This window comes from Manis pentadactyla, chromosome 9, assembly GCF_030020395.1.
Source record: "Manis pentadactyla isolate mManPen7 chromosome 9, mManPen7.hap1, whole genome shotgun sequence".
In the NCBI taxonomy this organism is placed as follows: domain Eukaryota; kingdom Metazoa; phylum Chordata; class Mammalia; order Pholidota; family Manidae; genus Manis; species Manis pentadactyla.
This window is the reverse complement of record NC_080027.1, coordinates 13,418,276-13,432,360: the sequence shown is the minus strand read 5'-3', so window position 1 is coordinate 13,432,360 and position 14,085 is coordinate 13,418,276. Positions and strand designations below refer to the sequence as shown.

At 56.6% G+C, this 14,085-nt stretch overlaps 2 protein-coding genes across 5 annotated transcripts; one reads left to right on the top strand and one right to left on the bottom strand.

Moving 5' to 3' along the window:
- The first annotated feature begins 3,370 nt into the window (after window positions 1–3,370).
- On the top strand, window positions 3,371–11,514 carry PPP2R5B (protein phosphatase 2 regulatory subunit B'beta). 4 transcript variants are annotated; one of them, XM_057506922.1, is made up of 14 exons: window positions 3,371–3,684; window positions 4,341–4,629; window positions 5,405–5,601; window positions 6,156–6,257; window positions 6,418–6,510; window positions 6,628–6,758; window positions 7,919–7,978; window positions 8,078–8,186; window positions 8,662–8,715; window positions 8,787–8,837; window positions 8,949–9,068; window positions 9,870–9,997; window positions 10,259–10,360; window positions 10,761–11,514. In XM_057506922.1, the coding sequence occupies exons 2-14, from the start codon at window positions 4,431–4,433 to the stop codon at window positions 10,906–10,908; spliced, it is 1,494 nt and encodes a 497-aa protein (XP_057362905.1). In that variant the 5' UTR covers window positions 3,371–3,684; window positions 4,341–4,430; the 3' UTR covers window positions 10,909–11,514. The 4 variants fall into 4 exon arrangements, with proteins under 4 accessions (XP_057362905.1, XP_057362904.1, XP_036784219.1 ...); XM_057506921.1 differs by having other exon boundaries at window positions 3,371–3,715; XM_036928324.2 differs by having other exon boundaries at window positions 3,371–3,715; window positions 4,181–4,629.
- Window positions 11,515–11,544: 30 nt separating this feature from the next.
- On the bottom strand, window positions 11,545–13,501 carry GPHA2 (glycoprotein hormone subunit alpha 2). The gene is made up of 4 exons (XM_036928718.2): window positions 12,800–13,501; window positions 12,317–12,419; window positions 11,973–12,157; window positions 11,545–11,862 (listed from the first exon to the last, which is right to left on the bottom strand). The coding sequence occupies exons 2-4, from the start codon at window positions 12,417–12,419 to the stop codon at window positions 11,761–11,763; spliced, it is 390 nt and encodes a 129-aa protein (XP_036784613.1). The 5' UTR covers window positions 12,800–13,501; the 3' UTR covers window positions 11,545–11,760.
- Window positions 13,502–14,085: the final 584 nt, after the last annotated feature.

The following is a 14,085-nucleotide window of genomic DNA, read 5'->3' as shown; positions in this document are numbered from 1 at the left end:
GAGCTTCACCCTGGACTGAGGAGCAGGGACTTGGATTCTAGTCCCAGCTCTGTGTGGCCTGAGGCAAATTGCTGCTACTGCTGGAAGCCTGTTTTATCTCCAGTAACCTGTCCCAGTTACTTACCTGGGACAGCTTATTTACCTGGAAGGGACTGACAGGCAGCCTCCAAGAGACTTTTGGGAAACATTGCAAAGGCTCCATTCAGAGAGGCAGCTAATAGGAGGGCCACTGGGAAAATACTTGGGGAATGAACCAAGAGATTTCCCTGTCCCCAGTGACAGGCCAGAGGCAGTGTTGTGTCCACCCAAAGTTTGCTAAATAATAAAGAAAGTAATAAATACCGTGAACTGAGCCTGTGTGATGTCCTGGGTCCTTGTCACTTTACATGCATCACCGCATCTGTTCTTTGCCACACCCTCGGTGGGGGGGAATGCTATTAACCCCCTCATTTTCTAGGACAGGAAAACTGAGGCTGTGGAGCAAAAGCCTGTGGAGCAAGTGAATGAGCAAACATCACTTCTTCCAAAGGCAGTGAGAACAGAGGGTGTATTCTGGAGTCTAGGAAAGGTGGTCCTTGTATCCAGACTAGGAGGGGGTAACCATTCCCCTGCAGCATACATGAGGTGTGTCATGAGCAAAGGCTGGGGCCACAGGGCTATTCCCAATACTCAGGTTTCCAATCTGGGGTGGCTGCTTCTTGGGTCAGCTTCCCTCCAGTGAGACTGCACCCACAACAGTCTCTCATTGTGACTTGCCTGCGAGCCACATCTGTTTCTTAGAAGTGGGTGCCTGTAAGTCCACTCCTGAGCCTGAGCCCCTCTGTGGCCAGGACACAGTGCAGCATCTGTGCCACAGCAGAGAAATAGACAGGGCTCAGAGGGGCACAAAGTTCCTCCCTGCTGTCTCCCCTAGACAGTGCACTATGAGCTCCACAGAAAACCAATCCCAAAGATGTAGCTATCCCACAACCTGGCCCAGGCCTTGGAGTAGGAACTGAATGAGAGAGAGAAAAAATATTTGCAAGATAAAGGGGACAATATTCCCTTAGGAGGGAAGGTGGTATTGGGGATCCCATAGACGTATTTTTAGGGTAAAGTCCCAGGCCCTGCTTAGATCAAGCAGCCCCTACAAATACACTGGCCCTGGGCACTGCAGTAGGGAGCTTTTACTGCACAGCTGGTTCACAGAGAACTTGAGGGATCTGGGGAAGGATGGGGCCAAGGTTCCCCCTGGCAGAGAGCAAAGGGGGAGGGCCAGGCTTTGTGGGGTCCTTAGGGCCTCCTCATATTAGATTAGGTGGAAACTCATGAGGCAAACCATGTGCTCTAGGCCTCAGGGGCCCTGGGGGGAGGCTCTCCCTTCCCCAGGCATGGCCCACCCAGAAGAAGCCCCTTAAGGAATTTCCTCAGTAGGATCAGGATAGGTGTGGAAGGGAACATGGAAGGTAGCCTGGGTGCTGTCGCTTTTGACATGGGCCATGGTACAGGGTCTGGATTTTGCATTTTGTCTAAATTGTGGCAAAATATATACAACAAATTTTATTATCTTAACCATTTCTAAATATACAATTTTATAGCATTAAGAATATTCACGTTGTTGTGCAAGGAATCTCCAGAACTTTATCATCTTGCAAAACTGAAACTCTATACTCATTAAACAACAATGCCAGAGTGGGTGAATTATACAGTATGTGAATTTTATAGTATAGTAAAGAAGATTTAAAAAAGAATTTTCAACCCTGTACTCCCACATGTGACATTTAATCTATTTTGAGACCCAGTTCAAATGCCACTTCTTGCAGGAAGTCTTGTGTCTGTCCTCCACCCTTTGGTCCCCCAGTCCTCAAGTAAAGCACACCTTTTGTACAAAGCACCAACCCTCCATCATCAGCCTGACCCTGAGACCCTCAGAGTCCAGGGCACTAGCCCCCAGAGGGCCTGCAGTTGGGGGCTGGAGCTGGTGCCATCCTGACTTAGGCTGGGAGGTGTGGACCTGGCCTGTGGTCCTAGCTTTTGATGACAGACTGTATGATCTTGGGCAACACACTTCCCTCTGTGCATTGGTGTCCTTCGCTGGCCATGGACAGCTTGGTGGGGTGGCTTTCCTTTGGCTTTTCCTGCAGAGATGTGGAAGAGGCTTCACCTCCGCAGCCTGGGAAATGGGCAAGGAGACTGTGGGTTTCCATCTGATAGATGAGGACACCAAGGTCCAGATGGACAAGGCCTGCTGAAGATATCTGAGCAATAGGGGTTCTGGCCAGCTCTCTAGTGGTACAGTCCTGGGTCCCAGCATAGCTAAATTGTGGCCTTGCTTCTGTTGCTCAGCAGGTGGGCACCTCTTGGGCACCCAGACTCCATCTACAGCAAGGAAGATGGCTGGGTCATTCCACTGGGGCACTGAGTGGCCTCTAAAGCGCAAGGTAGAGTGGGGAAGACTCTGATAAGGGCCCCAGCCTCTCCCTGACCTCACTGTCCAGTCTCTCAGCCACTCCTACTGCTCACGTGGACCATTTGTTCATCCAGGCAAAAATTCTGGGTGGAGATTCCATAGGATAGCATAGGGGATGGAGTTCAGGGAATAAAAAGTGTTGGAGTCTAGGGTCCTAGAAAGGGGGCCCAGGACTGCAGACCAGGAACTTTGGGCTTATATGCCAAACCCATAGAATCCCCGCAGCAGGGTTTTGAATCAGAGACCCCACTAACACATCTTGGGACCCAGAGGGCTGGGAGATTCATCCAGGGAGGCTGGCTTGCCTGGGGTGGGGTGGCAACCGGGGAGCACCTCCCGCTCTGATGCTTTGCCACTCCAAGGCTGGCCCTTTAAACCCCAGACCATGATGTCACCATAGACAGCGAGGGACGGGAGGGGGACTGCAGGCCAGAGGACGGACTGCATTTCCCAGCAGCCTGGGCGTGCCACACCCCTCCCAGCAGGCACTGAAGACTATTAACCAGTCCAGTGCTGGTTTCCAAGTTGGGGGTCCGAAGTCAAACCATTCTGGGGAGAAGGTGGGGTTCCCATGGGGGTGGGGTGCCCAGGGCACAGATAGAGTAGTCCAATCTTTGGGCCTGGCGTAGGATTGGGCCTATTTCCTGTCAGGGTCCTGTGCTGGCATCCTCTACCTTCGTGGTTGAGACTCCTGAGTTCTCCTCTCCCTGTGCGGCCTCCCTTCCAGAACCCAGAAGTCCAGCTCCAGTTGGACCCCATCCCGGCTCTGCTTCAGCCTTATCCCCAGAGCTCTCAGGGGTTACCCTTTCGGACTGGCAGCCTCCTTTAAGCGGTGCGGAGACTACATCTCCCAGAGGCCCCGGGAACTTCCTGACGCAGCCCCCAGCGCCCCCGCCCGCGAGGAGGTGCGGGCCGGGCGTTGGGGGGGGCGGAGTGACTTGATGTCATCCTGAGCAGCTGGGCGGCGGGTGCCGGTGCGCTCAGACCCGGGGCTCCCGCAGCGCCGCGCCGCTTCGGGTCCCACGACTTGAGGAGAGGTCCGCGCGCTGCCCGGGCCAGCTCAGAGCCCGCCGGACGCCCGTGCCCCGACCCGGGGCTGAGCTGGGGGCATGCTCCGGGCCCCCCGGAGCCCGAGAGAGAACCTCGGAGCGCCGCCGCCCAGCGCCAGCGCCTGGAGCGAAACCTCTGCGAAGGAGCCCTGAACCGCTGCCCCCCTCCCCACCCGCAGCCCCTGGGTAAGGGGACCAAAGTCTGGGCTTCTGAGAAGTGAGTGTCCCTCACCCGGGGGCAAATGAGATTTGGGGGCGAAGAAGGCGCTGAGGTGGGGGAGGGTGCCGGGATCCAGGAGCGGAGTGGCATGGGGCCAGGGCCCCATTCTTGAGGAAGTCCCTGGTAGCCCGGATTAGTGGAGCAGCAATAGCAATGGGACCCCGTTCTGTTAGGGGCCAGGGATGAGGCCCCAGGGGCCCCATTCCAGGTAGGGGCTGGCTTGGGGGATAGGCCCAATTCCAAACGGGGTTGTTTTGGAGCCTGGGGCCTGGCAGTCTGTGAGAAGGGGGAACATGTTTCCTGTGGGACGGGACTATGCCCCTACTTAGGTTCTGGGCCAGGGCAGGAGAGAAAAGAGACTTGGGTGCTCAGCTGCCGCCGCACACACCGTCTCTCCTGAAAGAACTGACGGGCGCTCTCTTTTTCTTGCCAACATTTCTGCCTTGACTTCGTTTTCAAAAGAGGGTGGGAACCCTAACTGGACTCTTCAGGACCCCCTGGAAGGACCTGAGGCCTGAGCCGTCTTCCTCTCTACCCTGCCTGCCCCCCAGGACTGGGCAGTTGCCGAGGGCCTGGGGGGGGGCAGGCAGGACTGTCATTGTGCCCCCCCCATGCCCCACAGGATGGGCCCAAGTTAGCTCCACCTCACTCAGCATCTCCAGGCCCAAAGGGAACCCAGGGGACTGAACGCTTGACCTGCTGCCTGGCCACCATGGAGACGAAGCTGCCCCCTGCAAGCACTCCTACCAGCCCCTCTTCCCCGGGGCTGTCACCTGTGCCCCCACCCGACAAGGTAGACGGCTTCTCCCGCCGATCCCTCCGCAGAGCCAGGCCCCGGCGCTCCCATAGCTCCTCTCAGTTCCGCTATCAGAGCAACCAGCAAGAGCTCACTCCACTACCCCTGCTCAAAGGTGAGCCTGGCTGCTGGCTGCCGAGGTGCCTGGGTCCCAGAATGGGCAAGGAAGGCTGTGTGTGTGTGTGTGTGTGTGTGTGTGTATGTGGAGGGGTAGCAAGCAGCAGCTGGCAGCTGCTGTCAGAGGGAGTTTAGGTGGCCCCTTCCAGGCGAGGGACCTCACCACTGGCACTGACCCCCACTCCCAGCCCTCTGCTGACGCATGGCCTGGCTAGCCTGTCATTCTTGGAGGTGGGGCATCTGGAAGTGACGCCACCCTGGGGGGCAGACCAGGGCCAAGGGTGGGGCCCACAGCCTGGGTTCCAGGAGGCCCCTAGCAGCCCAGCAGGTACTCAGGCTCTCTGTGATCACCCTGTCATCCCCTCACCTCTGGGCCACAGAACTCCACTGGCTGAGCCCGAGGGTACCCTAGAGGTCCTTGGCTCTGAACTTCCTCTGCACTACTAGCTTTTAGAACAGAGTGCCACCCATGAGAGGCAGGCAGTGGCTGTTTCAGGCACCTGTGGAAAGCCCCACCATCCAGGGTCTGTTACCTTGCTTTAAAATCAGGCCATTGTACTCTCTGAGCCTGGATTAGGAGGAAAGATGAAGCTCTTTACCCTGTAAGAATGGAGGACAGGACAGGAGTTCTTTGCTCTCTGTGAGAAGTGGGCGATGGCACAAGAGCATGGGGTCTGAGGCCAGGGGAGGCTGCCCAAGGCAGTAGGAGGGTCCACCCCCGCCCAGAGCTGTGGCGGCTGGGGCCCAGGCTCAGCCCCATCCCTTCTCCCCAGATGTGCCAGCCTCTGAGCTGCACGAGCTGCTGAGCCGGAAGCTGGCCCAGTGCGGAGTGATGTTTGACTTCTTGGATTGTGTGGCTGACCTGAAGGGGAAGGAGGTGAAGCGAGCAGCGCTCAATGAGCTGGTGGAGTGTGTGGGGAGCACCCGGGGCGTCCTCATTGAGCCTGTCTACCCAGACATCATCCGCATGGTGAGCACCTGGCACCCCACAACCCAACTCTGGAAAGAACTTAGGAGGTGCTGGAACCCAACTGGCTTGCCTGTGAGCTGCTGTGCAGAGAATAAACCCCATCTTCTCCCCTCCCCCAGCCCTGCTGCCTAGCACCCTGCCAGAGGTCATTCAGTGCCTCCTTGGCTTGTCCCACCCCACACTTTCACTTTTGCTCTCCTGAGGCCTGGTATGAATCCCCCCATGTCTCTTATCCCCATGGCCTGGCTCAGGTGCTGCCTCTTCCATGAAGCCTCTCTCAGTGTCCAAGCTAGAAATCTCACTTTTGTGCCTAAAATATCCATAGACCTTATTGCTTTCATTTTTGTCTTCCCTGCTGGACTGTCCCTGGTAGAGGTCAGGGATATGTCCAGTCCAGCCTGAGACCCCCATCCCCTGGCCCAGGGCCTCCATGAACTAGATTTCCAAGGAGCAAACTGCTTGCTGGGGCAGGTGCTAGGAGGCCCGTTAGGGAACCAACCCTGGCTTCTGCCTTCAAAGGCTCTTCCTTAAAGAACCTTGTCTCTGCTGCCCAGATCTCAGTGAATATCTTCCGGACCCTGCCACCCAGTGAGAACCCTGAATTTGACCCTGAAGAGGATGAGCCCAACCTTGAACCTTCGTGGCCACATCTGCAGGTATGAGAGCTGCAGAAGTCAGAGATCTGAGTTCCACAAGAGATCTGAGGAGAGGGGAGAAGGTCTCCTTAGGTCCTAGACTGTTGGATGAGGACCATAGGGCAAGGGGAGTCAGGGAGGCTGTTTCTGAACTCTCCTTTTTGTCTGTCCCCTCTCCCAGCTGGTATATGAGTTTTTCCTGCGTTTCTTGGAGAGCCCAGACTTCCAGCCCTCTGTGGCCAAGAGATACGTGGATCAAAAGTTTGTCCTGATGGTGAAGTGGGGGCTCAGGCCGGGTGGTGCCATGGGGCAGGGGCAGGTTCTCTGAGGGGAGTAGGGAAAGGACAGAAGCAACCTGGACTTGGCCTCTCACCTGACCCTTGACCCACAGCTCCTGGAGCTATTTGACAGTGAGGACCCCCGGGAGCGTGAGTACCTCAAGACCATCCTGCACCGGGTCTACGGCAAGTTCCTGGGGCTCCGGGCCTACATCCGCAAACAGTGCAGCCACATCTTCCTCCGGTGGGTGCCTACTGCCTGTCCAGCTGAGCCCTGGGGTGGGAGGGGGAGAGCTGTGGGAAACCAGCCTGAGGCAGAGGCTCCCAGGCTGGGGGGCCCTATGGAACTCTGGTTTACCAAGTTCTTTCTCAGCAACATGTTAATTAATACTGTTTATACAAAGCCTGTGAAGTCAGCAGAGAAAGGGTATTTATTTCCATTTTACAGATAAGGAAATGGAGGCCAAAAGAGATTAAGTGGTTTGAGGGACTAGGTCATCTGGGCTCTTAGGATCGAGGTCTTTTGACCCTTATTGCACCAGGACATGAGGCTGCAAAGAGAGATTCTTTCTGCAAATGTGTGTTGAGCACCCATGCCCGTGGGCACCAGGGGTCCACATGCCCTTGTTGAGACTGGCTCTGGAGCTAGAGGGCCTGTGTTTGAGTTTGGTTCAAATATTTGGGTTATTTAAGCTGTCTCCTAGTTTCCTCATGTCTAAAATGGGAATGATAGCTCTACTAACCCAGGGTTGGTCATCAAACTGAAATGAGGCAATGCCTCCAGAGCACATAGTACGGCTTCTGGACTGAGGCCAGGACTCTGAAACATGAGCTCTTACATTATCAGCTATAAAACAAGAGAGATATGATCCCTGTCCTCCAGGAGCTCGGAGTCCATCCACTTCTTAACTTTGGGGCATGTGTCTTTGAACTGCTGGGCCTCATTGTGCTTCACTAGCATAATGGATCTAATAAGCTTGACCTCCCAGGATAATTTTGAGAAGTGCGTAGCACAGAGTAGACAGTCTAAGCGCTTGTCATTCTTTTGGTTGACTGGCATGAAGAGTGAAGGATTGAAGGATGCAGGCTAGGTGTCCACTGATAGGATGGGGACCAGGTAGTGAGGGTTAGGGTTTGGGGGGAGAGGAGATAAAGGAATGCATAGAAGAGGGGTCTGAGCTGGGGTGCAGAGTGGCACCAATGGCTGGCCTAGAAGGGTGATTCAGAGGTGGGCTAGATCTCAGTGGGGACTGGGTTGGGGTGTTGGCAAGGGAGCACAGCCTCTGGGTTGGGAGGGACTTGGATTAGCAGACAGGGGGATGGCAGTGGTGGGCAGGGCGGCTCAGAGGGGGCTGGGTCTGCCTCTGTTGCTCTGAGCCCCTCTGCATTCTTCTCTTCTTGCAGGTTCATCTATGAACTTGAGCACTTCAATGGTGTGGCTGAGCTGCTGGAGATCTTAGGAAGGTGACTGTCCCTGGGCCTCAGCTGGAGCAACAGGATTCTGGGAGGAAGGACTGAGGCCCAGTCATCTGAACCTTCTCCTCTCTTCTGCCCCCTCCTCAGCATCATCAATGGCTTTGCACTGCCCCTGAAGACCGAGCACAAGCAGTTCCTGGTCCGGGTCCTGATTCCCCTGCACTCTGTCAAGTCACTGTCTGTCTTTCACGCCCAGGTAAGGCCCAGGCCTGGCCCTGCCACACGGAGAGTTCCTAACCATCAGGACAGCCATCTAGGTCAGCCTGATACACGAGCTCCGGCCACACTGAGTCATGAACTTAGCATCCTTCTTTTTTTTTCTTTACTAATTCTGTTCCATCTACCTTAGAGAGTTCCCATGACCCTTTAACACTGACCTTAGAAATCAGCTCTGTGAAGCTTCCCCAGCCCCTGCCTTAGGAAGGACAGTTCTCTCCCTTCTACATTCCCATAGATCGTGGCACAGATTTTGATTGTGGAACCTTTTGTAAAATTTATAAGGACTAGTTTGCTGATTGTTTCTCTTGTGAGATCATGGCTCTGTCCCTGTTATGTCCTGGGCAGTCGGTAAATGCTTCCCAAATGAGAGATGGAACCCAGTGAGTGAGCAAACGTCTGGCATCCTGTCCAGGTCCCTGCTGACCCCCATTCTTTCTCTCCCCACTCCACAGCTGGCATACTGTGTGGTACAGTTCCTGGAGAAGGATGCCACCTTGACAGAGCACGTGAGTACCTCTGCGGGGAGAGGCGGCCCCACCCCTGCAGGTCTGACTCCTTTCTGCCTCAACTCCCGCAGGTGATCCGGGGGCTGCTCAAATACTGGCCAAAAACCTGCACCCAGAAGGAGGTATGAAGGGCTTTGACGTCCACCAGAGGGGTTGGGAGGGCCCAGCTTCTGGAGGGCAGTCCGGTGTGTGCTGAGGGAGATGGCAGCTGCTGCCCTATGTCCCACCCCCAGGTGATGTTTCTTGGGGAAATGGAAGAGATTCTTGATGTCATTGAGCCCTCTCAGTTTGTGAAGATCCAGGAGCCCCTCTTCAAGCAGGTGGCCCGCTGTGTGTCCAGCCCCCATTTCCAGGTACTGGGCAGGGACTGGAGACCATTTGACCTAACATAGCTCCCTCTACCCTCAGTTTCTCCTCTGGATCCTTCTGGATCTGATAATGGGGAGACAGCATACTTAGGGTCAGGAAACCTAGGGTCAAGCCTCAGCTCTGCCTCCTACTGACTGCAGGGCCTTGGGCTAGTCATTAACTGTGAGTCTGAATAAGCTTCCTCCTCTGTAAAGTGGGCCAATCTCTTCACAGGATGGGGATGAGATCATAGTGGAAATGTATTTGGTAAACTGAAATGTGCCCCAGAATGGGCTGTTATCACTTCTTCCTTTTTCTCTGTGCCCTTGGATTTCATTAGTCCCACCTCAGGGCCCAGCTAGGCCTCCCTTACCATCAGGCCGGTTGTAAACTCTGTCTTCCTGAGTGCATAGAGCATCTCCTATTCTTAAGAGCCATACATGGTGGAAGTCAATTCTTCCTCATAGTGACTCTGCTGTTCAAGTTTATTAAACACCTTATGTGATTCTTAAAACAGCCCTGGGGAGATAGTTATTATTAGCCCCATTTCACAAATGAGAACACTGAGGCTGAGAGGTTAAATGCCTCACCTAAGGCCCTGCGGCTAATGTGCAGTGGAGCTAGGATCTGGCCCTGAGCACTGGACTCCAAGTCCAGTCATCTTTGCTGCCCACCACATTGCTTCTCCCAGGGGGCCAGATGAGCGTAAGGATGGCTGTGTGGAGGGCAGGGCCGCTGGGTTTTGGAGTGGGTGCGGGTAAGGGAAGCCACTGCCAGGTGCTCGCTCCGCCACCTTACTGCTGCAGGTTGCAGAGCGGGCTCTGTATTTCTGGAATAATGAGTATATCCTGAGCCTCATTGAGGACAACTGCCACACTGTGCTGCCTGCTGTCTTTGGGACCCTCTACCAAGTCTCCAAGGAGCACTGGAATCAGTGAGTGTGCAGCCCTTGACCTCCCCACGGAAGCTGGGCCCAGGACTGGCCAGTCCAGACCTGGGGTTGCTCCTGGCCGAACAGGGTCATGGAACTTGTCTGAAGACAGAGGGATGGTGAAAGGAGCAGAAAGAGGGCAGAGCTGTGGTGTCCAGGGCTGCACGCTTGTGCTGACGGAGGACAGGCAGAGTGCTGAGAGGGAGGTTGGGCCAAACTGAAGTTGCTCTCACCTTCTCACCCCTCTCCCTTGACCCTGCCAAGAACCATTGTATCTCTGATCTACAATGTGCTCAAGACCTTCATGGAGATGAACGGGAAGCTGTTCGATGAGCTCACAGCCTCCTACAAGCTGGAGAAGCAGCAGTGAGTACTGGGGGGCCAGGCATGGGGGGAGGGGGGAGAAAAGCCGGAGGAATCACCTGCTCCTGTTGCAGGGAACAGCCCTCACCCCATCTGACTAGACACTTCAGGTCGCTCCGTGAGTGCCTGGCAGGGCTGGGCCTTCAGTGCCCTACTGCCCACTGCATCCTCCCGTCGTCCTCCCAGTGCCGCTTCTGGGTGTGGAGCTTCTGACTCCCTGGAGCCTCCTCCCCTCCGCCAGCCTCTCCGAGCCAGGCTAATCTGCCTGCTCATGCCTGGAGGGGGGCAGTGGCTCCCAGGGCTCTTCCCTCCGTGGGAGGCTCCTTGGTCCCTGTGCAGCTGGGTGGCTGGAGCTGGACTGCAGGCGGCCCAGTAGGGGAGCTGCCTCGCCCTCTCTCCCCAGGGAGCAGCAGAAGGCCCGGGAGCGTCAGGAGCTGTGGCAAGGCCTGGAGGAGCTACAGCTACGACGGTTACAGGGGACCCAGGAGGCCAAGGAGGCCCCCCTCCAGCGGCTCACACCCCAGGTGGCTGCCAGTGGGGGTCAGAGCTAGAGATACCCCAAAAGGGGAGGAGCTAAACCCAGAGCTGTCAGTCCCTCCATCCCCTCTCCTGCCCGGGGGGCCTAGAACCTACCCCTGGCCTTGCTAGAGTGGGCTTGGAGGGCTCCGTGCCTGGCCCAGTGTGGGCAGCTTTCACTGTGGGGAGAGGAGGAGAGATGGTGGCCCTATCAACAGAACTCTCAAGCCCTGTGGCAGGACTTGACTAGAGCCAACTTGACCAGGAAGCTGCCATTGGGGATCTGCCCCTGCCCCACCAAGCTGGGCTCCAGATTGCAGGCAGGTCCCCCCCACTGCTCCTGGCCTAGAGCAGGGGGACTCGGCCCCTTGCCCGCTCCGCTGCGTGCCAGCACGAGGTCCTTCCTCACCCCACCATGGGGTCCATGAGCTATTTATTCCCCACCCCTCCGCCCACCCCCAACACAGACGCTGTCCTGGGCCTGGAGCACCTCCTTCCCTCCCCGCTCTCACCCTGTACTTCCTTGTCCCCTTTTTATTTATTGGGCAGGGGGAGGGGTGAGGGCACAGGCAGAAGAGATTCCCTATGTCCTGGGGCAAGGTGGGGGTGGTCACAGTCACCATGGTCTGTCCCCCTGCCCCTGGCTGGGGTTAGATTTAATAAAGAGAAACTTGAGAAATGCTTGTTTTATTTATGGGTAGGGACAAGGAGCAAAGGGAAATGGTGAAAGCTGGTTAGGAGGCCCAGCAGAGGTAGAAATGTCCCCCTTCTCGGGAGGCAACCACCACGGCTTTAAGGGGTGGAGCTGCTGTCCTCAGGGAGGCTCAGGATATACAGAATAAGCCCCAGCTCAAGCCCTCTGACCACGGGGACAGGGGAAAGATGGGCTAGTAGCGGGAGAGGCGACACATGTCACACTGGCAGGCCCTGGCAGTGAAGATCGCCAGCTCCTCCCTCCGGTCCCCCCAGCACTGCAGCTGCACCTTCACCTGGGGAGGAGGGGTTCCATGTTCCAGGCGCCTTCCTCAGGCTGTCCTTGGGCCCTCTCTCCCCTGGGTTCCCTCACCCCAGCGAACTGCCCCAGGCTGGGCCCCCTCACCTTCCTCAGGCCACTGATGGTGCAGCACCGAGAAACGGAGGTGATGTTGTGTCGGTAGCCACTGGCCACCAGCACGGAGTACCGGGAAGGGAAGGCACTAGACTCGCAGTGGCCCACACAAGCCTGGGCCACATGGGAGCCCTGGCAGGTGCCTTGGCGGTCACTTCGCACTGTCACATTGAAGGCTAGAAGGAGACGGGCAAGTGGGAGATGGTACCTCTGCGAAGGCTCGTGTGCTCCTGTCACCTGAACCTCAGTGTGGGCCCACTGAGGGTGCTGCTGCACCCAGTCCAGTCCATCAGCTCTTTGCTCCCACCCAGCTCTCTGCTCCCAGGGTTACTCACGGTGCAAGTGGCAGCCTGGGCTGGCCACCTGCCGACCCCAGCCTCCAGTGACCGCCAGGACCAGCAGGCAAAGGAGCAGCGTTCGGGGGGACGCCATGGGCATCTAAAACAGTGGGCAGATAGATGTCACTGGACAGTTTGCAGGTGGGAAAGGGAGTTCTTTCAACACCTCATGCCTCCAGGTAAGTGAGCCAGGGCTAGGTTGCTCTGACTGGGGTGAGGCGAGCCTGTGAGTAGGGCTCTTGCCCCGTATCTGTCTTTGGGCACGTGTGCGTCTGCGTGGAAGGGGCTCGGCATGGGCGGGCGTGTGAGCTGTCTCTGGATGTGACTTGTTAGCCCACTGCAGTGATTCTCTGCTGGCACCTCCCCCGCTATTTGCAGCACAAACATCTGCTTCCCTCCATCTGCCCCACGTTGCCTGCAGGACCCTCAGTTGTGGTCCCCACAGGCCCTCCCAGGGTTCCTCCTGCCCCCGGGGCTTACCACTTCCAAGGCCTAGAAACCGAGAGGCTTGCGGAGCTGCTCCTCTGGCCTTCCACTGGTCTCCAGCCGGGGCCGGCTCTCTGGATTTTTATTTGCCGGCATTCTGGGGCCACGCCCTCTTGGAGATCAGTTTTCAGGCCTGCCTCCCTGCCAGAAGCCTCAGAGCAACCCCACCTGGGAGATCAGCCCTTCTCTGAGGTGTGGTCCTCAGAGAGCAGTGTCTGCAGCTTTCTGCCTCCTTTCTGTCCAAGAGCTGCCTAAGGCCTGGGGCTGGGGAAGTGAGGTGCAGAGGAAAGCCCAGGAGCTGGTGGAGTGCGTGGCTTGCATGCAGCTGGGGAGAGAGGGCTCGAGACTGAGCTGAGTTGTGGCCGCCTGGTTCTCTTCTTTGCTGTGTGACCTTGAGCGGGACACTGCCCTTTTCAGGGCCTTGCCACCCCAGCCTGAAAGCTACTAAACTCAGCTGTGCCTGTCTCTTTCATCCGCTGCTGAGAAGAGGCGTTGGGGAGGAGATTCTGAGGGACAAGGGAATGACTGCGCTTGGTGGCAAAGCCAACGGGGTATGAAGGGTTCTGAGTCCCTTTCAGAGACTTACTTTCACATCAAGTGGATGACTTCTCATGCTGGGGGTCAGTCAGAGTGGGGCTCCCCCTAGTCCCTGGAATAAAGGGCCTGACTTCTGGAAGAGCCTGTAGCTGCCAACCCCCACAGATGTAAAACCATGGCTCTGGTTTTACAGGTGAGGCAACGAAGGCTCAGAGAAGGAAAGTTACTAAAGATCACAAAGCTCGTTAATGTCAGGGCTGATCTGGAAGGCGAATCTGCTGTCTGTGCATGGTGCTCAATTACCTTTGGGGCAGGACTGTGGCAAGTTGGGAGCAGACCCCCTGGCTGGCAGTAGCTGCAGAAGCTGGGGCAGGGTGGAGGTCAGAAGGAAGCCTGTGGTGATTTGGCCCCCCGACATCGCAGGGCCACCGCCTTGCTGACCTGCTCAGAAAGGCTGAGCCAGCCACACAGACTGCCAGAGCTGGAAGGCACTTGAGGGCTCATGTAATCCCACCCTTTTATGTTCCAGATGAGAAAATAAGAACCAGAGAGGAAAGCGACTTTGCCAAGGCTTCAGTGCAAGCCAGTCAGTCCAAACGGCACTCAGACCTTCAGATTCTGGAGTTGAGCCTCTCAGCAGCTTTGGAAAGCAGGCCGTGTTTGGGCAGTCAGGCAAAGGCTGTAAATGTAGCTTGTCCGTAGTCCTCCAGTCCTCACGCTGGTGGCTTCCCCTTCTGCCCTCC

What these genes read in the sequence shown, in the direction of transcription:
- PPP2R5B (XM_057506922.1), top strand. Translation starts at nt 4,431, where the DNA reads ATGGAGACGAAGCTGCCCCCTGCAAGCACTCCTACCAGCCCCTCTTCC. An exon ending in CTTCGTGGCCACATCTGCAG is followed by an intron (nt 6,258 to 6,417) that starts GTATGAGAGCTG and finishes CCCCTCTCCCAG; the next exon opens with CTGGTATATGAGTTTTTCCT. An exon ending in AAACCTGCACCCAGAAGGAG is followed by an intron (nt 8,838 to 8,948) that starts GTATGAAGGGCT and finishes TCCCACCCCCAG; the next exon opens with GTGATGTTTCTTGGGGAAAT.
- GPHA2 (XM_036928718.2), bottom strand. Translation starts at nt 12,419, where the DNA reads ATGCCCATGGCGTCCCCCCGAACGCTGCTCCTTTGCCTGCTGGTCCTG. An exon ending in CCCAGGCTGCCACTTGCACC is followed by an intron (nt 12,158 to 12,316) that starts GTGAGTAACCCT and finishes GTCTCCTTCTAG; the next exon opens with CCTTCAATGTGACAGTGCGA. An exon ending in CCATCAGTGGCCTGAGGAAG is followed by an intron (nt 11,863 to 11,972) that starts GTGAGGGGGCCC and finishes CCTCCTCCCCAG; the next exon opens with GTGAAGGTGCAGCTGCAGTG.